Here is a 26,907-nt window from a genome sequence, read left to right as displayed (position 1 = left end):
TAAACACACACACAATTTTACTAGCATCCTATCCATGTTTTAAAAGTACAACAAAGAAATGATCTGAACAAGCCAAGTCTAGTAAATATGGTTCATGAAATCATGAGGGACATCTTCTGGATCTGAAACCCTTCAGCTAGCCTACTCACTCCTGAGGTTTGAGTAAGAATTTCTACCAGCACATCACAATTTTCAGTTCTGTGGAGATAAAAAATAAGTCAAAAACAGATTTTTGCCCTTGTAAAGTGGGAGTAGGGGCCAAGGAAAGAAGAGAAAAAGAAGGTAGAATTTTAGTGGAAGGCACCACACAGAAGTAAAAGATCAGAGGAGGATTGGAGAAGGTGGGTAGGATGGGAGCACACAGAGACAGGGAATTTGTAATCCAGAATTCCTGTGACAGATAGGACACAGATGTCGTTTGGTCTAATAATGGTTTTCTTTTTTTCTAGGCAGGCATACCAGACCATCATAGAGGTCTGGAACAAACGCATGTAAAAATCTTTCCATTTGAGAGATATGGGGCACTAGAAGGTTCTGAAGGTGGTACAATTTCCTTTATGAAGGAATGGACACTCATGCTCTCCTGGGCTGTCCTAGAGTTCAGAACCACTGACCATAAACACACATGAATTGAAGTAGAGACGGTATTGCTTAGATAATTCAAACAAAAAAGCCACCCACCTATGCGTCAAGGATTGCAAAATCAATGGGAACTCCAGCTCTTCTCCCCCCTAGATATATAATCTTAAGCAAATTAATTCAACTCAATACACTTTAGTTGCCTTTTCTGGAAAATGAGAGCACAATGCCATCTTTGCAGGATGACTGGGATTATAATAGATAAGTATTAAGCACTTATCATGGCTCTTCACAGATAAAGGGAAATAAATAATTGATAGCTTTTATTATTATAATGATCATGATATTGTTATAAAATCAAGATTTAGTGACTCTGGACCATAGTCTTCTCTTCTATACAACTAGAGGGTATAGCCCCATTTACAAAAGTACTTATAATTTTAATGTGTCCTCTGTGATTTCATTTTCACTTGCATGGCCTGAAAACTGCCTCTTTTTGCTTCTGTCTGAGTCATGAGTCTCCGATACATTGCTTTTGGACACCAGAATATTAGAGTAGCAGTCCTTCCACACACCCTGGGTCAGGCCATATCATCCCTGGGATCTTGGACTTATCTCAGCATTTCCTGATACTGCTCAGCTTCAGTATTACTAGTTGGTTTTTCCAGCTTGTCCCTCTTTTTAATTTTTGCTGTTGTTTTTGTGTTCCCACTGGCAGGGATTGACAAACTTTTTTAATGAAGGGTCAAATAGTAAATACTTCAGTCTTTGCAGGCTACACAGTCTTGGTCGGAACTACTCAACTCTGGGGGCGCCTGTGTGGCTCAGTCGTTAAGCATCTGCCTTCGGCTCAGGTCATGGTCCCAGGGTCCTGGGATCGAGCCCCGCATTGGGCTCCCTGCTCGGCGGGAAGCCTGCTTCTCCCTCTCCCACTCCCCTTCTTGTGTTCCCTCTCTCACTGTGTCTCTCTCTCTGTCAAATAAATAAATAAAATTTAAAAAAAGAACTACTCAACTCTGCCATTTAGCACAAAGCAACCCTAGACAATATGTGAATGAATGGGTGTGGCTGTGTGCCAATAAAACTTTATCTATGGGCGCTGAATGTGAATTTCATATCATTTTCATGTGTGTGAAATATTATTACTCTTTTGATTTTTTGTCCAGCAACATAAAAACATAAAACCCAGTCTTGTAGGCCACTCAATGAGTAGCAGAAAGGATCTGGCCTGAGGATGGGCTATAGTTTTCCAACCCATTTTCCAGGGGAAGCTCCCAAAAAGAGATTTTCATCCTTTTCTCAAAGTCTTTCTGGAGAGCCCTTTGCTTGGTCCATGGCCACTCACTCTCTCCTGCTAGGAAGACTCCATATCTTCCGAGGATCCCAAGACCTTTGGACCCCCCCGCCCAACACGCTGAAGTAAGAACAAGCCCACTTACCACATGATCATGATCACTAATTTCATTACAATCTCATTCAAAATGTTGAAGAATTCCACCATCAGCTTGGCCTGCTCTCCCATCTTCCCCATGGCGATGCCAAAAGCAATGAAAAACCCTATCAGACCTGTTGGGTGAATCACATTACACAGAAGAACAGATTATAAAATACGTGTTTCTTCTCCCTCCTTCACCATTCCCGACGTAGGGAGTCACCTTCTCACCTGCCTGTTGCCCTGTGATTTAGGCATTCGATTTCACATGGAAAATACCTTTCTCCTGGATAATTACGGCATCCCTTAACATTTCCCACAAGAAGAAGTTGAACTGTCAGTGGTGTTAGTGCCTTGAAGAAAATGAATTCCGTTTCATTCCAAACTCAAAAGGACTGTCTTCTCTCTCCTCCTCACTTATGAAGTCATGGGTAAACAGATTCCATAGTACATAGATTAATGAAGGAAGGCTTGTTGGGACTTGGGGATTATCGTGCAAACTTTGGAGCCCACATTAGAACTGCAGAGACCAATTAGCCAATAAAATCTCTGCCAAGGTTATGTCTAGGTTAGTTTGGTGTTATCCCAAATTCATGCATGGCTGGTATGTTTCACTGCAGGAAAATCCTGAGCATAAAAGTATTTTTCTACTGCTACATGCCTAACGTGAGAAGGAGGAACAATGTTGAAAAGTCAATTGGAAAGCAATGAGAAATCCAAAACATTTGGGAAACCCCAACTGACCCAGTTCATTTGGATTTAACCTATTATTTATAAATTCTTCATCATTCTTTTCATGGTCAAAATGGTAAGAATGCTTCCTTTTTTACGCATTTTTTTTTTTTTTTTGCAGTATCATAAAGGCAGAATATAGACTTTGTAACTTTCTAACCCCTCAGCCCCCTTCTCCCTTCACTTGACATCACTGGACTTCCATCTAAATCCAGCCCCACCACAGTCTCTAGGGTCAATCCTATCTCCAGGCTGGAAGGATGTGAGGAGCTCTGTCCCCATCAAACTGCACTAGGTCCTGAACCAGCTCCAACACCCAAACTTGGGTCTTATCTCTGTGTTGTCTTTGCCTCATTCCCTCCATCTGAGTACCTGTCCTGGAAAGCTGCCATATACTTTGGTTCCTCCAAGCTGGGCCTGGCTTCTCTCTCCCCAGAAGATCCTCTCCCCCACCATTCCTTCCCATTCTTGCCCTCAGAGTCTCACCCCCAGCCTGAAGTCTCATGAGGCCCACCCAGGGACTGGGCCACTACATGGCTTACACACATCCCCATTATTGCCTGTCTGGATTTCTGATTACCAATCACTATGTGCCCCTACCCCGCTCCTGACCCATGATTGCCAATCCTGGGACTCCAATTCTGACTACTTGCATGAACTGTCAATCAATGCTACTGTGCCCCTGGCCACAGGACCTTGCTTGCCCATCTGACATTTTCTCTGAAATGCAGTATGGCCCATCTTCTATACCCTCTCCTTCCTTCCTCTTCCCTACACCTGCCCTATCCCAGTTTGGCAGGCCTAATTGCCAGTCCTCTCTATTACCTCCAGTTTCCTATTGGGTCTACTTATGGCTAGAGTCTTGAGTTATTCTGGGCAAATTATAGCATGATGATTTGATTCTCTTAGGGAGGAATTCTTTCTCTCTTAACCTCTAACTTTACCCTTTTCCTAGCTCCCCCAAAACCACTCACTTCCCCACACCAACTCAGATTGTTCAACTATCCTTCACTGGACCCTCTCTCTCTTTGGCAAAAAGAACCCAGCACCTGCACTCAGGATTTTTAATCCCTGGTAGTGAATATTTCTCCTTTTCAGCTCTCAGCCAGAAAGACTGGCAAGTGCCTTACAAGTGAGTTAGTGGCCATAGAGACAGAGGCTTAGTGAAAATTAGTGACCAGGGAAGAGTGGCCTAGCTCTGCCATCATGTATGGAACCAAATTCAGGCTATTCCCAAGCCCTTCTCTCAAGCCCATGGAGAGGAGTTTGCTAGGTGTGTGGTGAGAAATAATCTGTGAACATTCTGGCTGAGAAGAGCTAGTATTACCTAGTTAATTCCATTTGGAGATTTTAAGAGAAAACTCTCAAGGTCTCAATGTCTCAAAGAGCTGGCATAAAAAAGATCCCCTTCCAGGGTCAGCAGCAGAAACTGGGCCACATCTATCACTATGAGAGAGAGATGTTGGAAGGAGCAAACTCTTCCAGGAATTGATTTAATGGTTGGGGTTAGAGTAGAGCTCAGAAGCAGTCTGGAGGTTACTGGGGAGAGAAATGAGTGCTTCAAGAAGGAGGCCAGAGCCAAAGTTTTATCCTCACTTATTGCAATACTTGACCATTGGGACTTTCCAAAGTGGGAAAAAAAAAAAAAGCCACCTTCTCCACCCTTAGAAGACCAAGGGATTTGTACATGGGAAGTTTCTCAACAGTCTAACTTCCTTTGGCTTTCCAGAGCTCAATCTGCAGCTGCCCACCCATGTCCAGCTTCCATGTCATTTCCCCCTGTCAACGTTGCCTCACTACAATCACTTACTGGAACTGGGGCGTTTTGCTTGAACAAAGCCCCCTTAGACTTGGTCATTGGGGCTGAGAGAGTAGTGAGCTGTGTTGAAACTCCCCAGTGTAGCCCAGGGTCAACATGACTTCCCCGAATCCACTGAGAATCTGGAAACGGACCATGAAAGTCTTCTGAATGATTCACCCCAAAGTTTTGGCCTCATTACTCATGGCCTTAACCTCCTCCAGAGTATGTAGAAGACTGTGGGTTCACTTTGACCATGGGGCTTCCGGGACAGAGTATGGTTGGGAAGGTCCTGAAAGGTTCACACATATCTGGGCAGTGGGCGAAGAGGGGTAGATCTGGGGTGGATGCTGAGGATATTTACAAGCTCTCCTCAGAGGAACTCACCCACTTTGTCCTCTCTCCTTCCCCCTGTCACCACATACTGACTGTCAGCAATATCTATTGATCTTCCATTGCCTGCCAAACCAGTCAGCTTATCTCCTCCCACCCTCTCACTTACTCAACCTGTTTCCTGCCAGGCCAAACTAAGAAGATCCCTCACTGAAGCTTCTGCTTTTCAGTGCCTCAACAATCCTTCTTCTCTGCCTCTCTCTCAACCATTCTGCGTAAGGTAGGTGTCAGGTTATCCAGTTTAGAACAAACAAACAAACAGGATACCCAGTTAAAATGTGAATTTCAGATAAACAATGAATGTGTTTTATTTTAGTATAAGTATGTCCCGTGCAATATTTGGGACATACCCTACACTAAAAAAAATCATTTGTTCATCTGGAATTCACCCTTAACTGGGCATCCAGTACTTTATCTGACAACCATACTAAGGAGACAAGGGCATTTGATCTCCTAGATGGCAAAGTGGAAGGACCATTGAGCTGATCCCCTTCTAACCAGCTCTCCTTCAAATCCTTAGAAATCTTGCTTGCATGGATCAATCTATTTCTCCTGCCCAGCTTCCTTGTTTCTCTGAGCTTAGGGCCAAATGTCCTTCTTTCTTGTGTAGGGGACATCAGTGTAACAGTGGGTGTGGGGTCTGTTGGAGAGTGGCCCCAGGGAGTGGATGGGGAGTAAACTGAGCAAACGGGAGTCACCCACATGATGGGAGTCTGCATCCTCTGTAGGCTGTTTTCTTATTGAGCTCCTCCGCTCTCCATCCACCTTGGATAGCGACCGTAGCTTGCACCAACAGAGCACACAGCCTAGGCCACTGTGCCCCACAGGTGCAATCTCATTTAATACTCAGAATGATCTACAAGAGAAATGCAATCCATCCCCACTTTACAAATGAAGCTTGAGAAGTGGAGCAACTTGGCCATGGTCAGGTCACCAGTGAGTGGTCCAAAGGATCCAAACCTGGTCTACCTGCCGAGCCAAAGACCCAAAGCCATGGAAGGCTAGGAAGGCTCCACGCTAGGGGAAAAGGGCTCATCAGAATCCCGAAAAATTAAACAAGGTAATCTCCTTTGGATAAGCTCCTTTTTGGCACCAACACCAACACTTTACACTCCTGATAGCATTGTATTTGTTTAAAGACTGTGAAAGTCGGGGTGGGCTGCCCCTGTGCCTAGCACAGCATTAACACCCAAGGGCAGCTCAAAAATTAAAATAAAATAAAAGCTTAAAAAATGAAAAAATTGGATGTGTAACTTCACGAAATGGACAGAGAAAGAGATTTGCCAACACCACACAGAGAGTCAGGGAATGTGCCCAATGAATGTTAGTCCCCTCTGTTTTCCCATAACTGACCCCTTGCTGCCATGTCCCCTCGTGGTCCTGCTCGCTCTCTCCCTCTTCCTTAATCTCCCAACTACCTGTCTTCATGATCCTCAGATCGCTCTCTAGAGAGAGCCTCCTGCTCACCGACAGAACAGCAGCAACGGGTTTTCTGAGAAGGGAGGCAGGGCTGCTGAGGCCGCTGAGAGGCAGGGAGGGCAGGCCATCATCCCCCCACTGAGGTGTACACCAGGTTGCCTACCTAAGACATTCATGCCGTCCTTGAACTCCAGGCCCTTCTTGATAACCACCTTCGCTTCCTCAGGCGCCTCCATCACAGTCTCGTTCAACAAGGAGATGACAGCATTGGTGGCATTGCCCTCCTCGTCTGATGGAGGTGCCACCAAGACTTTCTTGGTCACCGTTTGTATCTAATGGAGTGGGGGAAAACAGAAACATGAGAGGCTTGGTCGCCCAAAGCCTAGCCACTTACACGTTTTTAAAAGTTCCCAGTATGTTAACAAAATAATTAAGAAATGTCAAAACAAGGTTACAAAAGTTGGGGAATATTTGATATGTCTGTGTTTAACAAAGTGATGTTTTATTGCATAAATACAGTGGGAAACGATTGTCCTCATCACATGATAATTACAGGATTTATAACTTTCATTTGTAATGTAGTGTGATCCAGTAACAGGACACAAACTTCAAGGTGGGGGACAGACATCTACTCTTTATATTCCTATGACGGTAGCCCTGCATCTTGGAGACAACATCCAGCATCCAACATGGAGGCTCTTCATAATTGTGAAACCAATTGGATGACCCTTCTTGCCTCTTGGGAGGGGCCCAGGATCTGGTCAAGAGGAGAGTGAGGGTCTTGGCAGGGATCAGGTGATGCCTCATGGTCCACCTGTTTTGCTCCTTCCCGCCTGGTACCTGTCTGGCAGGTAGGCAGAGTCTTCACAGACCGACTCTCATTTGGGCTCCTTCCAGAGTCATGTTCTGCTGGACATCTCCATCCGATCACCAGATGTACTAGATGCCAACAGCTGCCATGACAGGGATGTTGGCTTATATTTCAGATCAAAGTGTAAGGAGAGAAGACCCCCACTCCTTCTAGGCAGTGATGCCAAGCCTTGCTCAATGTTTCCCAAGCATCTCTGTGCAAATGGCCCTCAAGAAACTCTCATGCTATTCCTCGACATCTGTGACATCCATTTTATTTTTAAAGGTGCCAGGCACCCTGCAAGCACAGTGCTGTGAAAATTCACATCAGAGCCCAGAGAAACAATACCTCCAAGGGCATTAAAATAGAACTCATGCAGAATCCTAGAATGTCAGTGCTGGTATGTAGTAGGCAACGGATGGCTGAACCCTGAATAGATATGGAAGAAGAGGGGAACTCAAATGACTTGTCAATCAACATAGAGCTCTTGGCAGGGCTGGGACTTGAACTCAGAGGGCCTGAGTACCACTGAATTCTTCCACTCCCTAGGCTCCATGGATCCAATCCACTGTGGCTGAGCCTAACAGTGAGCAATGCCAAACTGACCAGCTATCCAAAGTGGGAGAGAAGGAGGAGGTGCTCTGTTTTAACCTGACCACTTGCACCTGTGCAGGGAGGGAGGAAGCTCAGACTGAGTGTGCAAGGGGAGAACAGGAATCTCATGGCCCTCTTGGTCTGCGCAACATTGGCATGAAGAAAGAACACAGGAATGATCAGAAGGGAAGCTTCTGTGAGCAACAGAGTCACGCTCCCAGGGGAAATGGGAGGACTAGAAGCCAGCTGTGGACCTGTCCTGGGAATGCTAAAGCCAAGGCTTGAGTTCAAAAGACTAATGGCCATGGTGGTAAATAAATGGTGGCTCTCAGGATCAGGTGGGCAGCCAGGTGCTTCATGTTTGACATCTATCATCTCTTCTGCCAACCATAGCCCCTCAAGGCTCACATGGCTAACTAACTGCAGGGCAGACAGCTAGCTAGTTGCTGAAGCAGGATTCAAAATGAGTAATGTTTGACTCCAAAATCAGCTTCCCAACAGCACGGGCCAGTGGCTTAAGTTGCAGGCAAGTTGATAGGGATACTGGAACACAGGCCTGGTTTCTGCCTGAGTTCTTGATCCAAGCCTATTTGGGTTGGACAACGCCATCTAGGTGCCAACTCCAGTCTACCCGAGTCCAAGCCACCAGGGTCTCTCACCTTAGAACCTGCAAAAGCCTGCTCACTGCCATTCCCACCCCCCTTCTAGTCTACCTGCAAACATCAGGTATGTCGAGCTACCCAGAGCTCTGTCTGCATTCAGAAAATAGAAAAACAGTTGTCTCCCTGCCTAAAACTCTCTTAGAATAAGTACCCGAGTCTGACCCTGGCCTACCAGGTCCTGCCTGAGCTGGGCTTTGCTTCCCCCAGCTCACTCTACCTCCCACACATTGGCCTTCCTTCTCTCTGGAGGCACCTCCACTTGGCGGGCTCCGCCCCCAGTCCTCAACAGGCTCCGCCCCCAGTCTTCCACCCAGCTCAGCCCTTCCCTCACTGTTTCAGCTCAGGTGTCTCTCCCAGTTACTGCAGAGCCCATCATCCTGCCTCCAGCGCTCAGAGCGCACTTATCTTAATTTTCTAAATAGCTTGTGTATTTACCTGATGTTTGTTCTGGTCTGTGTCCCCCACCCCCTGAATGTAAGTTCCACTGAGCAGGGACCCAGATGGTCTCATTGCCTGTGGTGTCCTGTGCACCACGGACAGCCTGGCACCCAAGAGGTGCTCAAAAATACAGAATGGACGAGCAAACACAAATCACTGGATGCCCCGGAAGAGAAGACCCATGTGGTCCCTATCACTGGGTTTGATGGCATGTGGTCAGGCCACACCTTACAGCCCGTTGCTCTCCTGGAAACCTCAGCCTGGTTCACCTCCCTGCTCTGTAAGACACGGGGCCTGCCGCCTGGGGAAAGGCAGCCTTTGCTCTGGGGACGTGCACTTTCCTCTTTCCATCCCTGTGTCTAACTCTGGTCGTGAAGCGCGCCCCCTCCCCACCCCCAGCCAAGACAGGCTTCTTCTTGTCACGTTCAGCTGCATCCCAAGGGCATGGAAGGCACCTCCTGGGCACCCTTTCTCTCTGGTAATGCGATGTCACCGTACTAGGATTCCCTCTCTCTGAGCCATCTTCAAGGTCCCCCTGAGCCCATGGATTGCTCCTAGTTTAAGACCCCTTTCCTCTAGGCTGCCTGGAGTCCAGCTTAAGGAATCCGCATGCTCCCTTACCCTGAGCAGCCGACACTTGGTTTAGGCTCAGGTCATGATCTCACGATCGTGAGAGGGAGCCATGTGTCGGTCCCCCCTCTCAGCGTGGGAGTCTGCTTTAGATTCCCTTTCCCTCTCCCTCTGCCCCTCCTGCTCCTGTTCTCTATCTCTCGCTCTCTAAAATAAATAAATAAATCTTTTTTTAAAAATTAAGATTCTGGGGCCCCTGGGTGGCTCATTTGGTTAAGCGTCTGCCTTCGGCTCAGGTCATGATCCCAGGGTCCTGGGATCGAGCCCCGCATCAGGCTTCCTGCCGAGCAGGGAGCCTGTTTCTCCCTCTCCCACTTCCCCTGCTTGTGTTCCCTCTCTCGCTGTGTCTCTCTCTGTCAAATAATAAATAAATAAAATCTTTTTAAAAAAATAAATAAATAAAAATAAGATTCTACAGAATTTTTCCTGATTGTCCTAACTCAAAGGGACAATGACACTGGGCTTCGCTGGGGGCCTAAGGGTTCACGCCTCATGAATGTTGCCAGCAGAGGGGTGGGTCCAGGGTGGGGGCAGGGCAGGGAATGACTCAGCCCCCAGTGGCCCTGCCGTGGGTAGCTCCATGCCGAGACTGCCTTTTGACCAGACAGGTCACCGAGTGTGAGCATGGCGACACATGTGTGAGCACGGCTCACCGCAGACCAGAAAATGGCTCCAGGTGCCTGCCTGCTTCAGTCCTGCCTCGCTGACTGGGGTGAAGGGGTCTCCTTGTATGGAGCATGGGCACGACGGGGCCCAAGAAGGAGGCCCTGATCCCCCCATCCCCGCTTCCACAGCTACACTTCCAGAGTGCTCTTTTCAAAATGTTAACAGTAGACTGGACTCCCGGTTGTGTCCATCTCCCCAGAGCAGGCAAATGCATCTTTCAAAGTGGGCTGGCAAGGGGGGCAAGCACGCTCTACTGAGGGAGCACCAGGAAGCACCCCTCCCCGGCCTGCTGCTCTTCCCTCCCCAACCAACCTGCCCGGCTGAAATGGTTTCCTTTATTTTTGTTATTATTATTTTTTCATTGGAGCCTTTTTGTTTTGCTCTTTATTGTTTTTATTTTATTTTATTTTTTTATTGAAGTATAGCTGACCCACAAGATTACATTAATTTCAGGCATACAACATAGTGATCGGACAAGTTGATACATTATGCCCTGCTCACCCCAAGTGAAGCTGCCCTCCGTCTCCACCCAATACTACTACAGTAGCATTGGCTATATTCCCTCCGCTGTACCTTTCCTCCCTGTGACTTGCTCATCCCATCACCGGAAGCCTGTGTCTCCCACCCCCCTTTGCTTGTTTTGTCCATCCCCCACCCCCTTCCATCTGCCAACCATCTGTTTGTTCTCTGTATTTATAAGACTGCTTCTGCTTTTTGTTTGTTTATTGTTTATTCATTTGTCCTGGGTTTAGGTTGCATCTACAAGTGAAATCATATGGTATTTGTCTTTCTCTGACTGACTGATTTCACTTAACATCATACCCTCTGGGTCCAACCATGTTGTTGTAAATGGTGAGATCTTATTCTTTTTGATGGCTGAGTAATATTCCATTGTGTGTGTGTATATATTTACACACACACACATCTTCTTTATCCATGAAACGCTTTTCTTTAACATGACTCCGTGCTATAAGGGCCAGCAAAGTGGCACTGGAAATCAGAGAACACATCCTAACCCAGAGTCATTCGGGCTCAGCAATGGTTGGCAACAGCATTTTGGGGGCAGCTGGGAATGCAAACTTTTCCTCCAGGCAGCCTGTTTCCTAAGTTCGTTCTTCTGTGATGCCCTGCAAATGGCTGGAGCAGGTTCTTTGGTTCTAGGTGAATTCCTACCCGGACTAATGGGAACTGGAGTATACTCTAACCTAACGACCTTGGATCTAGACAACGGGCTGGTGAGTAGGGCCTCGGCAGCTCTCTCAGTGGTTCCACTCATTAGAATCATCCATTTTTTTTTTTTTAAAGATTTATTTATTTATTTGACAGAGAGAGACATAGCGAGAGAGGGAACACAAGCAGGGGGAGTGGGAGAGGGAGAAGCAGGCTTCCCACCAATGAGGGAGCCCAATGTGGGGCTTGATCCCAGGACCCTGAGATCATGACCTGAGCCGAAGGCAGACGCTTAACAACTGAGCCACCCAGGCGCCCCATAGAATCATCCATTTTTTAAAATCATAAGGTTTTAAAAAATTGATCTGCCTGTATGCAGTTGGTAGGAGTATACATTAATACAAACTTTTGTAGAGCCATTTTGCAACATCCAGCAAATCTGAAATACAAAACTCTTTGGGAAGACATTAGCATCCAAGAATTTATTTTTAAGATATACTACACAACCATGAAAAGAGAGAGAGGTGATGCCGGAGCCCTGTTAAATGAAAAACAAGTGCAACGTGGTATGTGTAATGCAATACCCCTTGGGTTGAACTTTTTTCTTTTTTTAAGATTATGCACACATGCGGGGCAGTTGGTTGAGCGTCTGACTCTTGGTTTGAGCTCAGGTCATGATCTCAGGGTTGTGAGATTGAGCCCCACGTCGGGCTCTGAGCTGAGCACAGAGTCTGCTGGGGTCTCTCTCCCCCTCTGCCCCTCCCCATGCTCACACACTCTCTCCTGCTCTCTCTCGCTCTAAAATAAATAAATAAATAAATCTTTAAAAAAAGATCATGCACACATGCATACTATATATGTGGAAGGAAACAAAATTCCCAACATGACTAGTTCTAGGGAAGGGAAGTGAGGACTTGACTCCTTAGGTGCATCTATACTGTTTAAACTTTTTACAACCCTCATGTATTACTTCCACAATTTGAAAATACCCACTCCCTGGGCCCACACTAGAGATTCTGATTCTGTAGGGCATGTGTATTTTTTAAATCTACCCCATGCGGTTTTGCTATACTACCACTACTGAGACCCCCTGGGCACTCTAGAGGGTTGTGGGCAAAAGTGATAAAAATGTGCCCTTGGACAGCACACAGAGGGAAACCAAAAAATAAGGAAAGAGGTAATGGGGAAAAAAAAAAAAAAAAGGCAAGAAAGGGGAATCCCAGAGCAAAGAGATGCTAAGTGAGCTGGAAAAAAAAAAAAAAAGGAAGGTTAATAACGAAAAAACAAAAACAAAACAAAAAAACCCACGACTTTAATCCCCAAATCCTGCTCCAAATCATCTCATACAAGCTCAAGAGAGATAATTAAATATAAGAAAACTGCTCCCCAGGGCTGGTTCACTGAAACACTCTCCAAGTTATTATCCTGATAACTTAGGAGGCTGGAGGGCAAGAGCATAGGAACATTGGGTTACCTGTTGAAAACAGGCTTGGACCAGGTTTTCAGGAAAGAGATTTCGAATAAGGTCCAGGAAGGCATCCAGGCTGGACACTTCATCATTCTTCTTCCCGGGCCCCAGCTGCTTCTTGAGTTTGGGGTTTCCCGGGTGGATAGCCAAGACCAGGATAACCCCCAGCACGGCAGCAATGATGGTTGTAGACATGTAATAGACCATGGCTCTTGTGCCTAAGCGCCCACTGGCTTTAGCATCCAGGCCCGACAACCCTGGATTGAAAAGACATTGGAAGGATTAATCCTGTGATGTCTCCATTAACTGCCCATCTCTGCATACCTATAACATGGCTTTGTATTACTCAGATGCATTCATGGTTGATTAAACCTCCTCCTACTAAAGATTTCAATCCTACAGTTTACAGTTCTATTTTTTTTTTTAGATTTTAGAGAACTAGGGAGAGTTGACGATCTCTTGTTCAAAGTTTATAAACCTGATCTCGCTTGTTCAGAGTTTATAAACTGATCGGTGACTACTTTTCGTCAGTCCGCAATAGTGAGTGCAAGTTGAATATATTCCATTTTTAATTCTGAGATGATGTCCTTCCCACTTATTTGGTATTAAGATATCCTTTCTTTATGAAGTTTTGGTGCTAGTACCTGCTGGTTTCTACTTTTTTTTTTTTTAATGTCCTCAATTGAAAAATGAGAAGCCAGTAGGTCTGGTGATTGATATCAAGAGTCTAGCATAGTGATCTAGCACAGCCCTCATTCCTCCGAGGTGAAGCATGGTGGAGACCCACATTTTCCAACCTAGTGCAGAGACTAGAGAACACAAAGGTGGGACTTTGTCTATACTCTGGGAGGTCCTGTGATTGTTAAAGGAAATTCCAAGCCAAGTCACAAAAACTCCTACCTTCACTGGGATTTTTCCCAGTTGTTTCTTCAAGTTTTCTACTTCCTGGTTTCAGTTTCTGCTTTTACTAGACAGAGACATTGTAGCACTTGCTATGGGGGAGGAAGTCATTGTTGTAAGCTTTCCTGAATTGAGCTGACCCATATATGAGCCACTTCTCCTTACAACCTAAAGTCGGATTCTGGCCAACAGATGCTCAGTTTCCTGGCCAGCTTACCCAGTCTAAGGACTGTTAAGCGGACATGGAGAACATTTTCTCTGGTTTGCAAAGGAGCCTTTAAGGTGAAAGTACAGTGTCACTCACTCTGGGGCTGAATGATGAGACCTTGCATTCACCAGGCTCACTGGTCGACCAGAGATGAGACTCTAGAACAACCTGGCTTAGCATCTGAATCTCTTGATGTTTCCAGAGCCTCACTTCCTTTATAAGGGGGAGAGTCCAGAGGGACGGCTTTCTTAAGGTCACCCCGATGGCACCCAAATATCAATCAAAGCCTAGCTTTCATCCTTAACTCAGAGCTCAGTTTCTAAACTACATCAATTTATACCCTATTTGAGCAATATCATTTGGTAAGGAAAAAACTGCCAGTATAAGCCCATAGAAGCAAAAATATTCTTTCAAATAAAACAATTCTTTCAGCCCAAAACAAGTGAACATGATCTACACATTAAGGGAGCTTTTCTTCCAAAAACCTCAAAGGGTTTCATATCTAGGCTTTATTTTATTTTTCATACCCACTTCCCTCTATACCCAGTTAAATAGTTAAGAGAAAATTTCCTTTTCTATCTGTTACTTTTATTTATCAGTATCTGAACAAAGTATAACTTGGAAAATGAGAAAAGTATACATTCAAAATTAAAATCTCTATCATTTATCATCACTTTTAACATGTGTTTCCTTTTCATCTTTTATTGCTAGACAGACAGATGGTCAGACTGACCAACAGATGCAATACTTTTTTTAGGATTGATAATCCCCATTTGAGAGACAGGACAACCAAGGCTCTGAAAGAAAATGACACAGACAATCACATTCATTCATTCAACCAGATTGAGATTCGATGGTCAATCCACAAACCAGAGCAAGAGTATGATCTGGGCCACAGGCTCCAGAGAGGTGGTCTTACCTGTGATTAAGCTGGAGATGATGAGAGGGAGGATGAGCATTTTTAGCATCCTCATGAGTATATCCCCTGGGAAGGCTATTAACATGACCACATCAGGGTGGAGAGGAGATGCCAAGCGAAGAAGCCCTCCACACACTGCCCCCAGGATGACACCTAGAAGGGAGAGGGGGAAATATCTGAATTTCTGTTTTGCCTGAGTCAAATGAATAGCTCTAGAGGTTCAGTGACATTGACCTTTCTCATACCTCCCCATTATTGGATGATGAATAACATGTAACAAAAATACCATTGGATAAGTAAAGTTGATTTTAATGACTGGTGAGAGAATATTGGTGTACCTCCAACTAGTCTAACAAGCAGCTCTGGGAGGGTCAAGGAGAGCCTTCTCAAGGCTTTATGTGGAAGATATATGGTGACTTGACTAACTTCTTTGAGGATACTGTTCACTTGTACCGTCAGAGATCGTCAGCAGAAATAATCCATAGTACCAAATATTGCTTCCTACCCCCCAGCCTAGGCCTGGCCAGTGGCAAGGTGCTTAATGTATTTCTTCCCTTTCTAACTGAGGGACATTTGATTTACCAAGCTAGTGTGAGTTTCCTTTTTCTTTCTATTTTCTTTGGCTCCCAACAATTTCCCCATGGCTCATTCTCAAGAAGTTTTGTCCTTGACTTCTATGTTCTCTTACATAATTGTGAGACTTGCTTTCGTGGGAGACTTTTATGGGAGATTAGGGGGCGTCTCTAAAAGTATGTAATTTGGGAGGAAACAATTTGGGCAGAGTTGCTGGCAGGAGCCTTTCACTTTGCATCCTCGGGGATTCCACAAGACAAACTGGATATCAGCAAACAGGCAGTCAACATCAAAGATTCTTTTATGAAACCACAAATCAGGTCATAGCACCACTGGCTGAGAGGAAGGGCAGAAGTTCCTAGGTCCATGGGCTATGGTGTTAACTCCAGGGATGTGCAGGGAGGGCTGTGGCCAAAAGCCTGATCTTTTTTTACTTCTACAAGAGAAAAACATACTTCTTGACGACCTACGATGAGTGAAATTTCTTTATTCCAAAGTAAGCTTTGGAAACCCCTACCACACCTCTGTCTTCTTTCACTAAGTAAACTGAACTGTGGCAAGCCCACAGTTCTGACCCTGGTCCACTGACGTCCAAGATGACGGACTCAAAGGAGGAGAAGCCAGGGAGCTGAGTGGGGAAAGGGTTGGAGGTGAGGAGTTGTTCATTGCTCCTGTGTGTTGCCTAAGAGAGAGCTGAAGAACAAGAGGGTTCAAGAGAGGAAATGGTGTGGTTGTCATTACAAGACCCTGCAATTTGCCCCATTTCCAATAAACCCTGGTTGAAAAGCTAAGACCAAGATTGTGTCATCAGTCACACCAAAGGACAACCACAGCCTGGGCGAGGTCTGAAGCAGAGGAATCAGACTTTGGAGATGGAGCCAGAGCAGATCAAGGCTTCGGAACAAGCCTCTTCCACCCTGACCTCATTAGCTAATGTGCTAAGCTAATCGAAGGTAATGAGGTGTTTGTAGGCTAGACCTCTGGAGCCCTCTTAGTGGGGTTTTCAGCACCTGCTGCCTTTATCTTCAGGCAGGTATTCCTCTAAATGTGGTATGCCGACCATCTGCTTAGGAATCACCTAGAAGTTTTGTTAGGATGCAGATTCCAAGACCTCACTGCAGATGGCCCAAGCTCTCCATGTGCAGGGCCAGGAATCTGCATGTTAACACACTCACTGGAAGTTGTAAGAACGACTAGAATCCCAAGGAAGAAAATGCATGGCTGGGGCAGGTGAGGGGAAGATTTATCATCAAGGCAGCCATGCCTGGGCAAAGGAGGCCTTAGGGAGGACACGAGGCTTCCTTCCAGTGGGAGGGCTGGCTGTGGGACCCAGCTTCCCCAAAGAGCCAGGAGAGAGCCAGGGAGGAGGGGCGGCACCTGTCACCTACCGAACACGGTTAGCGTGAGCAGGAGATTCTTCCCCAGCTTGTCACACAGACGCAAGCCTAGATGCCGCTGCTTCGGTTCCTCTGAGCTGAGATGGCTGTCGTGCATTCGTACCTCCACCTGCTTGGGCATGTTGTTGGCACTGCGATAGAAGCACAAGGAGTGGTTAGGGCCCGCTGGGTGCTGCCCAGACACAGTCAGAGGCGCTCAGGCAAGAGCAGGTAAAACAGGCCTCCCCCAGGCACAGCGGGGTATCTGGAACCACTGGTAGGAAAATAAAAACCAGAGCAACTCAGGGTACTCTGAATTCCAGTTTATCTGTAAGCAGGACACCAGGACACACTGAACATCCATGTGCCAGGCACGTCTATCCCTACCATCTTGGATCATCATGGTAAAGATCGGGATGCCTGGGTGGCTCAGTCATTAAGCGTCTGCCTTCAGCTCAGGTCATGATCCCAGGGTCCTGGGATGGAGTCCTGCATCGGGCTCCCTGCTCAGGGGGGAGTCTGATTCTCCCTCTCCCTCTGTCCCTCCTCTTCTCTCTCTGTCTCAAATAAATAAAATCTTAAAAAAAAAAAAAAAAAGCATACCACAAGCAGTGGTGAGGTTTTTTCCTAAGAGTTGCCTACCATGGTAACTCTGGAAGGCAGGAATCCCTGCCCCGTTTTCCAGAAAGTAAACTTGCTCAGGGTCGCAAGGCTAAAAGAAATGGAGATATAAACCTAGATATGTCTGCCTCTAAAACCTGAGCTCTTTCATTCTTGTATCAATGGCAAAATGGTGACGTGTGAATGACCTAAGGTCAGAAGAGTCATGACCTAAGTCATGCTACATTAAAATGCCTCTGAGCTCAAGCTTTCCCCATCCTGGTCATAGAAAAGTCATAAATGTGGGTAGGCCAAGCTTTGCCTCTCTTTTGGAAAGGATGGTTTACCTAGTTTGTTTGTTTTTTTAATTCAATCTACTGTGGTTTTTAAAAGGTCATTTGCATTATCAGGACTCTGTTAAGCTGCCCGAGTCATGCCCCTCAGCGTCAAAGAAGGATGGCTTTAAGAAGCACATGATCACCTTCATCCCTCAATACAGCCTAGCCCTTTTCCAGATAAATCCCATGGGAACCCAAGCTGTGGGGAGAGTCTGCAGTGAAACCCTTGTTGGGGTAATAAGTACACCACCTCTTTGTCCAGCTTTGCCATTTGCCAGGCCAGTAAGATTTCAAATTTAAGCTCGGAGATTGACATAGAAAGGCCTTATTTTTTTTTTTTTTACTTTGACAACTTAAGACACTTTTGTTAGCTGCCATTTCCAATCACCATCATGTGATTACAATTTTTTGCAGTCTTTAACACCAAGAAAGACAGGTCACGGTCTCCGGATAAATGGCAACGCCTTCAAGATGGGAGGGTATTAACCTTACCCAGACTTTCTCGCCACAGACTGGAAAAGCCTTCTTTGGAACCAGTATCAATCTGCAGGCCAGTGGTTTGGAATCACTGGTTATAATAGAAATAGCGTGGGTTTTGGAAAGAGGGAACCTGGGATTCAAATCATGCCTCCATCACTTGCTAGCTGCGTGGTATGTAGAAAGCAAGCCTTGACGCCTCGCTCGTGGAAATGAACATGATAACGTGTGTTCGCGGCCTGGCATGAGACCTTCGCAGGTGGTTCCTTCATGCAGGGAGCATGGAGACACGCAGTCTTCAGCAAGTTTGTGACAAGGGTGACATGGAACTCAGGGGACCTACCTATTTGCACCACCGTTCCAACAAGACACCAAGCTTAGCTTCCAGAGTCTCAGATTGAAGACCAGGGACCCAAACACAACTACTTACTTTTTCGTAACAGGCTGCTTAATACACTTGCTACCAAAATCCTATGAAATTAGGAATGATGTTTCATGGTCTGGTTAGAATACCCAACTGAAAATATTACTCCAAAATATAAGCATCTTGGTCTCCCCTTAGTGACCTAATTATCTACTCATCTGGTTCGTTTTGGGGCAACCCCTGACTAGCTGATAATGTGTGTGGCTGACGATCACTCAGACTGTCTAAAAAGAAAGTAGGACAGGCCTGCTCACAGCAAGCAGATGAGGGCCAATCTGGTCAGCAAGCAACAAACCCCACTTCCTCTAATCACCAAGCAAGACAGACAGGAAGGCTCTTTGGACAACACAGCAGGGGAAAATGATCAAAACGATCTTTTTAAACAAGGATAGACCACATGTCAATGTTTCCATTGGGATCTTTTGATATTTTAAAACACGTCTCCAGCCAGTCATCTGAAGCTCTAAACCAAGAAATGGCCAAAAAAGGGAGGCCATGTGTGTCTCTGAATTAGAGAGGGATCTCTCAGGCAGCCTTTGGTATCGCTTGGTATCCCCTTGAGATTGTAATCCCCTGCCTTCTGCTTCATTTGAAGCCATTTTGCCACCGAAGTTAGACTCGGGCCCATGGTTGGTATTTAAGTGAGACTAACAAGTATTTACACCAAACGTTCTGGAAAGTTCCACAGGATAGAATGAAAGTGTCAGGCATCAAAACAGTCATGTCAAAGTGAAAACACACAGATACTAGGTACACGCGTACACAGTCCAGCAGTGTGCTTGGGGGCCTGTGGAGCACGATGCTTGGTTTGATTTTCAGGCCATGACAAAATGTCCCTGCAACCCCAAATCAAAAGCCACATCAAAGGGGCGGTGCCAAAAGGCCATGAATCCACATGTATTTATTGAGAGGATTTCTGTGACTTCCTCAGCCCCCGTTGCAATGAAACAAATGCTCCAGGCTCATAGGAGTCCATGACATCTGCACATAGAGAATGATTTGTAAAGTACATCAGGATCTCAGCCTGCATCTAGGAGCCCTAAGAACTCTTGGTAAAGATCCCAGTCTAAATGATCACTGCATCACCAGAACACAAGGAGAGCCTGAAACAGGGAATACTGCAGAAGACAACATTATATCATATTACAGAACAACACAGAGCTGTTTCTAAGCCTTATATAGCGTCAGAATATTTTAAGTGAGATTACACACATACACAGCTATATGAATGCTGGTTACTGAATGCACATAGTAACCGCGGTAATCACAAGGATACCTCCTACTTACTGAGTGCTCTATATGTCAGCTGTTCTACTCAGAAAAGAGTAAAGTACAATCCTTGCTCTTAAGGAGTTCGTAAGGGGAAACAGAAAGCACACTGTACGGTACTTGTCTGCTTTACATGTGGGCCATGGTCAAGCTCTGCAGGGCATGCTATGCAAATGGGAAGAATGGCACCTAACCTTGCTTTGGGGAAGAAGAGTGTTCAAGAAAGGCTCCCAGGAGGGCTGATACCAGAGTTACATCTTAAAGAAGGGATTTAATGCAAATGTCTGCATCTGCCACCAGTCCGAGAACCCTGGGAGAGCAGGGCTGTGATCTTTCACGCCTGGCTCCAAGTGCTTGATGAATGTTTGCTCGAAGAAATTAGGAATTAGAAAGCAACTACAAAGGGCACCTTGCTTTCTCCTGGGAACAAGGCCCTTTTATGGATAGACTGGTAGCATACCGCTTCAGAAAGCCTCTTTCCAGTCTTGCATTTAGTCTACAGATTTCTACTGGACACATATGACAGTTCCCATGCTGTTTGAGGTGCTAAAGACACCACAATAAACAGAGCGGGCAAAGCCCTTGCTCTCACAGAGTGCACATTTTAGTGCAAGAACAAATAAATGGACACATGTATCTCAAGTGGAGATACATTCAGGCAGGAGGAGGACGCGTGGGGAGGAGGCGTGCTATTCTCCATCAGGTGGCTGGGGAAGGCTTCTGTGACAAAGGGACACTAGAACAAAAACCTGCAGGGAATGAGGGGTCTCCTAAATTCATGATGCAGTTTGCCCGGGTCAACGGAATATATACACTTTGGAAACCTGTCTATCCAAACTAGAGCCTGAAGCTCCCACCAGATGCAACTCCAGGCATCTACGTGCTGGGTTTTAGCACAGGCACTGAGTCAAATGAAGGCCAAACCAGAAACCAGTAACGCTGCACCCTATTACCATTGCGAGTATGACAGGAGTTTCAGCTGTCCCCGCTGAAAGCAGAGAGAGGTGAGCTGGACCACGGAGGAAGGCTAAGGTCACAGAGCCTGCGCCTTTGCTATCCTGGCGAGACCCGACGGGGGCAAGCTCCCTGGATGAACACAGTAAGTTATCTCAAGTGTGTGCCCTGGGCCCCTTACCAGTCCTCCCTCCCTAGAGCGTGGCAGTACACACAGAACCAAGCAAGAAGGCAGTGAAAAGCCCAGGTGTTTCCTGAGATTAAGAATTCCTCATATCAGTGAGATCATATGATACATGTCTTTCTCTGATTGCTTATTTCGCTCAGCATAATACCCTCCAGTTCCACCCAGGTCGTTGCAAATGGCAAGATTTCAATTTTTTGATGGCTGCGTAATATTCCAGTGTGTGTGTGTGTGTGTGTGTGTGTGTGTGTGTGTGTACCACATCTTCTTTATCCATTCATCTGTTGATGGACATTTTGGCTCTTTCCATAGTTTGGCTATTGTGGACATTGCTGCTATAGTAAGACTGATGAATCACAGACCTGTACCTCTGAAACAAATAATATATTATATGTTAAAAATAAAAAAAGAAGAAGAGAGCAGGAAGGGAAGAATGAAGGGGGGGAAATCAGAGGGGGAGACGAACCATGAGAGACTATGGACTCTGAGAAACAAACTGAGGGTTCTAGAGGGGAGTGGGATGGGGGGATGGGTTAGCCTGGTGATGGGTATTAAGGAGCGCACGTTCTGCATGGAGCACTGGGTGTTATACGCAAACAATGAATCATGGAACACTACATCAAAAACTAATGATGTAATGTATGGTGACTAACATAACATCATAAAATTTTTAAAAAAAGAAATTAAAAAAAATACAATAAATAAAAGCCCAGGTGTGCCTTGGTTAGCCCAAATCCATCCAGCCTGACGCTGGCCAACACCGCTGACCACCTCTATTTTTATTCGAGTGCCCTGGATGGAAGATTTAGCAAGACAATTCCTTAATATTGGACGTTTCTGTAAACCACCACTGCTGGATCGCTCCCCGTGGCCCCACAAAGTAAGGCCATGTGATGGGACAGCTGTTTGGATAACTGGAAACTGGAAGAATGAGCCTGTAATTTCCTTCAGCCTTAACTTCACTGAATGAGGTCAATGGCTGTTCATTTTGCTGTCACTGCCCCGTTCCCTCTCACGCAAATCCGCGAGAGCTGTCTCATCAGTGAGCTCAGCTTATCGTGCAAGACTTCCTCTGTGGCCCAAAAGGGAACATGTAATAGGGCTGGTGCTGAGCTTTGAGCTCTTCTCAGAACCTGCTTTTCATTAGCATTCGATTTCCCACACTCTGCCAAGAGCCTCTAAGAATAGGCTCATTAGATGTGGGGTCGGATTCGGCTCTCCTGCCTGCACACTTCCCTGTTGCTGCATCTGGCACCACACTCTTCCTCCTCCACTGGCTCGGTGAGATGACAACAGAACATTCCCCAGGGAACCCAAAAGCAATTGACGTGTTTTGGCCTGGAGGCTGTGAGAGCTACAAGGGACATCACCAAGCAGCCCTCTGCTGCCCAAGGCCAAGGGCCTGAGGGGACAATGCCCAGGAATTGCCCTAATGGGGGATCCTAGGTCAGACCCTCAAAAACAGAAATAGAGCCTGCTGAGGGGCTTTCTCCTCAGGTGGTTGGCATGTTTGGAAAACAACGCTGAAAATGCTGGGGCTATCAGCTCTGAGCACGGAGCACCACGACGTGGTGATTATAGCTGTGATTGCCCCACATCTGGGATTTCCCCGGCTCCCTAAAGAACACCAGCTTTGCTATGAAAGGGACTGGAACTCTAAGACAGTGGGGGCATTTCCAGCCCGCCAGTTCCTCCACCCTCACTAGGTCCTGTAAGAACTGCTGGAACAGGGTCAAGGATGCTCACTGACCAAGAAGTCAGACTCTCTCTAAAAGCCACTGTGTCCTCAAAGACCCCGTGAATGAAACGAAAGGTTTACAACCCCCAAATCTCCCTCAGCCCCTTCTTCTGTTGATCTTTGGGCTGCTGTGTCCATTTCTCAGATTACAAAAATGTTTTCTAGAAAGCTCCTGCCGGTGAACCACTTTAGACTTCACAAACAATATTCCTTTTCTATGGCCTTTTTTCCTGGACATCCAGAGGTCTGGCTAAAGAACATGGTTTATAGTTTTCCCAAATCATGACAGGATTGGACCTGCAGACAAAATGAAATGGGAAGTCAGGCGGTCCGGGTTCTAACTCCAGGCCTGTTGCTACCTGGTTGTGTTAGAAATAGCATGGGGGATAAAATGGATATAAAGCTACTTGCCTAAGATCAATAGACAGGAGATAAAGTAGTATGGAATAATGAAAACAAACTCAGTGTAAGATACCAATAGGGTTTAGGTATCATTTTTGGCTGATTTTTTTTTTGGGGGGGTGGTCCCAGGCTCTTAATCTATAAAATAAGAGGGTTGAATTAGAAATTCTTTAATGTTCTAAGATTCTGTGATTCTTTGGGGGGAGGGAGAGGATCTTCACCACCCTCAGTAGCCTCCATTTTTGGTCACTCAGGACTGAATAAGCTTAGAGTCACCAAGGGATGAATCATTTCATCAACCAACCATGAGGGGACAGCCCAAATGCTTCATGTCTGTCCCCACAGGGAGGGGCAGACATGTGACTGAGAGACAAGAGACACATCAACGATAAAAACAGCCACCATTGCTTTATGTTTCCCTTACCTCCATGTTTCCCTTTCCAAAAACATGTTTTTGTAGAACTACTAATGCTACCACAAATCAGGCTTCTTCTTAATCCCCTATCCCCCCTCGACCAGGTCTCAGTCTAGATTTCTGAGGTGGGCAGGTCAATGCCACAGGAATGGAGTCAAACAGATGGACTGGCATTGGAACCAGCCAATTGCCAAATTCATCCCTAACTCATTAAGAGACCACCTATATCATTCACAGTCAACTCGCGTGGAATTGGAGATTCATTCACACACAGAAACATTCAGGATGAGAAACTGCAGGAAAGGAGTCATTTGTTCATACCATTTCCCAAACTACTGGGCCCCCACTGGTTATGCCATGAATGACAAAAATAGAGCCAGCTGGGGCTTTGGGGTATCCTCACACAAGGAGCAAGGAAGAAGTTATAGGAGACAGAATTCTGAAGAGGTAAATTAAAACAACATCCGTTTTTCCCAGAAAGAGAAGTTAAAACACCAGCCACCAACTGATTAGCAGCTACCAAAAGGTGACTTGATGGAATACAATTACATAATTCCATGGCCATGGGGTTCTTGGTTAAAATCTCCTTTCCCTGCCATGCCTGGGACAGGCATTGCTTTCTTGGACAACAACACCCAACTCACTGGTTCAGTGTAGAGCTTCAATGTGATAATACCTAGGAAAGCACCACAGAGAATGTAACATGTAACTGATATTCAATGTTAGTTCCCCTTCTTTGTCTTAAATGCCTAAAATGGTGCAAAATGACCATTAAGACGGTTTCTTTACAGTTAAGTTCTAGCGAGTTGAGTTTCGGTGACAAATGGTACTTGCGCTTTTTATGAAAAGGAAGTCCCAGAAGAGCCAGAGTGGGTGGGGGCCTGGAAAGTTCCCACTCGGTAAGCGTCTACACTGTGGAATGACTGGACAACCTCTCAAAGAACATCAGGAATACAGTCTTAAGTATAAAACCTCTGGACATTTGTGATATCCTCTTAAGGTTAGGGACTTAAGCCGGCCTCAACACAACAGATTTGCCCATTTCCAGAAAGGTGCACCACCCAAAACAGACATAAGATGCCAAGGAACAGTGACCCTCCCAGCCTGCGTAGAGAGACTGGGGTGGGGTGTTTAATCATCTCAAATTGGGAACCTCTTCTAAAAATAAAGATTATGCCATGACCCGGGAGGACACCAGCCAGCCCGGTCTCTAGAGGCACGTCACTCCTGAAGTAATTGCTACCCACCTCCGTTTCATCAAACAACATAAAAATACATTTGAAAACACCGCACAACTCCAGGAAACAGGGAAAGTCATGTGGCATGCATTCTGGGTTTTGAGCCACAGGGAATTTGGCCCTCGGCCCAGTTTGCCTAGAAGCAAACGGTTTCCTCCGGCTAAAATGTCCTCCCCATCCTCCCCTCCAACCCAGCCTTCTTAGACTAACTTCTATTTCTTCTTCAAAACTCAATTCAAGTAGGACTTCCTTGAGGAAGTCTTGGTTGACTTTTCTGCAGCTTACTTGTTGGTTGACTGCAGCTTACTGGTGCTGACCTGCGCTGACCTCTCTTGAGCTACTTATCACAATGATTAGTCTGTTTCCCCACTAGAACATAAACTCTGAGGGCATGGCCTTGTCTTAGTCTCCCTCACACCCAGCATGGTTCCTGGTGTGTGGTAGATGCTCAATTTTTGCATGTTGAATGAATGAAATGAATGAATGAATGGGCAACAAAAAGTATGTTCTAGTCCCAGGGAAGACCTGCATTAGGAAAACCTATAGGTAGCAGGAAGGGGCAGGTCGACACCAGGCAGGGCTGGCCCTTCCCTGCTGGCAGCTCTGATGCATCTGCCCTGCCCAAGGCATGGTGGCCCCAGTGCTCCCAGCATCCTCTGGGGAAGATGAAGCCATGAACCAATCTGGGCTCAGATAATGAGGCCTTCAGGGGAAACCGACGAGGACACAGGAAGATGTGCCAGGACCCAACTGCCAAAATCAACAGCTCTAAATCTGGACCTTCCAAAATGTCCTTCTACCAAAGAGCATGACCACTCTTTCCTTTGCCAGAAGGACTCTTCTGGAAGCACTCTTAATTAACAGAGCTCTGAATCTGGCCTTCAGGCATGGCAAGTTCTTCTTCTAGTCCCCGAAGCTTCCAAGCAGAGCCCTCCTAGCCTGCCTGGCAGGGGAGGAGCCTGGATGTTGACTAAGTGGCTTAATTAGCCGCAGAGCCTTCAGGCACCAGGCAGAGACCAGGCACAGCAAGTGGCTGGGACTTCCTGGGCAGTTTGGTTACACCTTACAATTGCTTTTCATCAGTGTGGTCCTTCCCCTTCTTGAGCAGAGCAGTCCATGTGCCTTTTGTCTCCTTTTAGACCCTGCAGCCAATCTGGCAATGCAGTGTCAATTCCAAACAAGAAGACAAGTGGTCACCACGACCCTGCAAATAGTGAGATCCCCCCGGGCTGACCCTGGAAACGCCACACTATGCTTTTATGGGGAGATGTTTTTGGATTTCCTTTATGCTTCTCCGGGGGGCTTCAAAGGTGCCCATTTCTGGCTCCCAGAGGCCTGAAATTCTTCCTTGAGAGTCCCGTCCTTTGCATCTCAGATTGAAGCCAGAAGGCCATGGAAAAAGCAACCCCTTCCCTGACAACCCAGTGTGAAGGAGGTTCTCAGATCTCTCCCTAAAAATAGGATGTCCTGAGGGGGACCCTTTGACATGGGTCCTGGCCAGAACCACACCCAGGAGCCAAGTAAAAGGAGAGGAGCTCAGGACATCGAACATAACCTTTGCCAAGCGCATGCTACTGCCCAGGGTCAGGTCTGAAGTCAACTGTGTTTAAAACTCCGTGGCCTCACAAACACATGAAAAAGTGCTCAGTATCATTCGGCATCAGGGAATCCAAATCAAAGCCACAATGAGATACCACCTCACACCAGTCGGAATGGCTAAAATTAACAAGTCAGGAAATGACAGATGTTGGCGGGGATGCAGAGAAAGGGGAACCCTCCTACCCTGTTGGTGGGAATGCAAGCCACTCTGGAAAACAGTATGGAGGTTCCTCAAAAAGTTGAAAATAGAGCTACCCTACGACCCAGCAATTGCACTACCGGGTATTTACTCCAAAGATACAAACGTAGTGATCCAAAGGGGCACGTGCACCCTGATGTTTATAGCAGCCATGTCCACAATAGCCAAACTATGGAAAAAGCCAAGATGTCCATCGACAGATGAATGGATAAAGACGATGTGGTATATATACACAATGGAATATTATGCAGCCATCAAAAAAT

At 46.2% G+C, this 26,907-nt stretch overlaps 1 protein-coding gene across 2 annotated transcripts in view; it reads right to left on the bottom strand.

The window, feature by feature from the left end:
* The window catches only part of SLC1A2 (solute carrier family 1 member 2), a 134,280-nt gene that overhangs the window by 33,780 nt on the left and 73,593 nt on the right, over positions 1 to 26,907 (bottom strand). For both annotated transcript variants that reach the window (XM_036106771.2, XM_036106766.2), the window contains exons 2-6: positions 16,820 to 16,959; positions 14,859 to 15,011; positions 12,838 to 13,088; positions 6,517 to 6,685; positions 2,019 to 2,145 (exon numbers count right to left, since the gene is read on the bottom strand). In XM_036106771.2, coding sequence (XP_035962664.1) covers positions 2,019 to 2,145; positions 6,517 to 6,685; positions 12,838 to 13,088; positions 14,859 to 15,011; positions 16,820 to 16,959 — 840 coding nt within the window. The remainder of the gene's footprint in view (positions 1 to 2,018; positions 2,146 to 6,516; positions 6,686 to 12,837; positions 13,089 to 14,858; positions 15,012 to 16,819; positions 16,960 to 26,907) is intronic.

This window comes from Halichoerus grypus, chromosome 11, assembly GCF_964656455.1.
Source record: "Halichoerus grypus chromosome 11, mHalGry1.hap1.1, whole genome shotgun sequence".
NCBI lineage: Eukaryota > Metazoa > Chordata > Mammalia > Carnivora > Phocidae > Halichoerus > Halichoerus grypus.
This window is presented reverse-complemented; position numbering and strand designations above follow the sequence as displayed.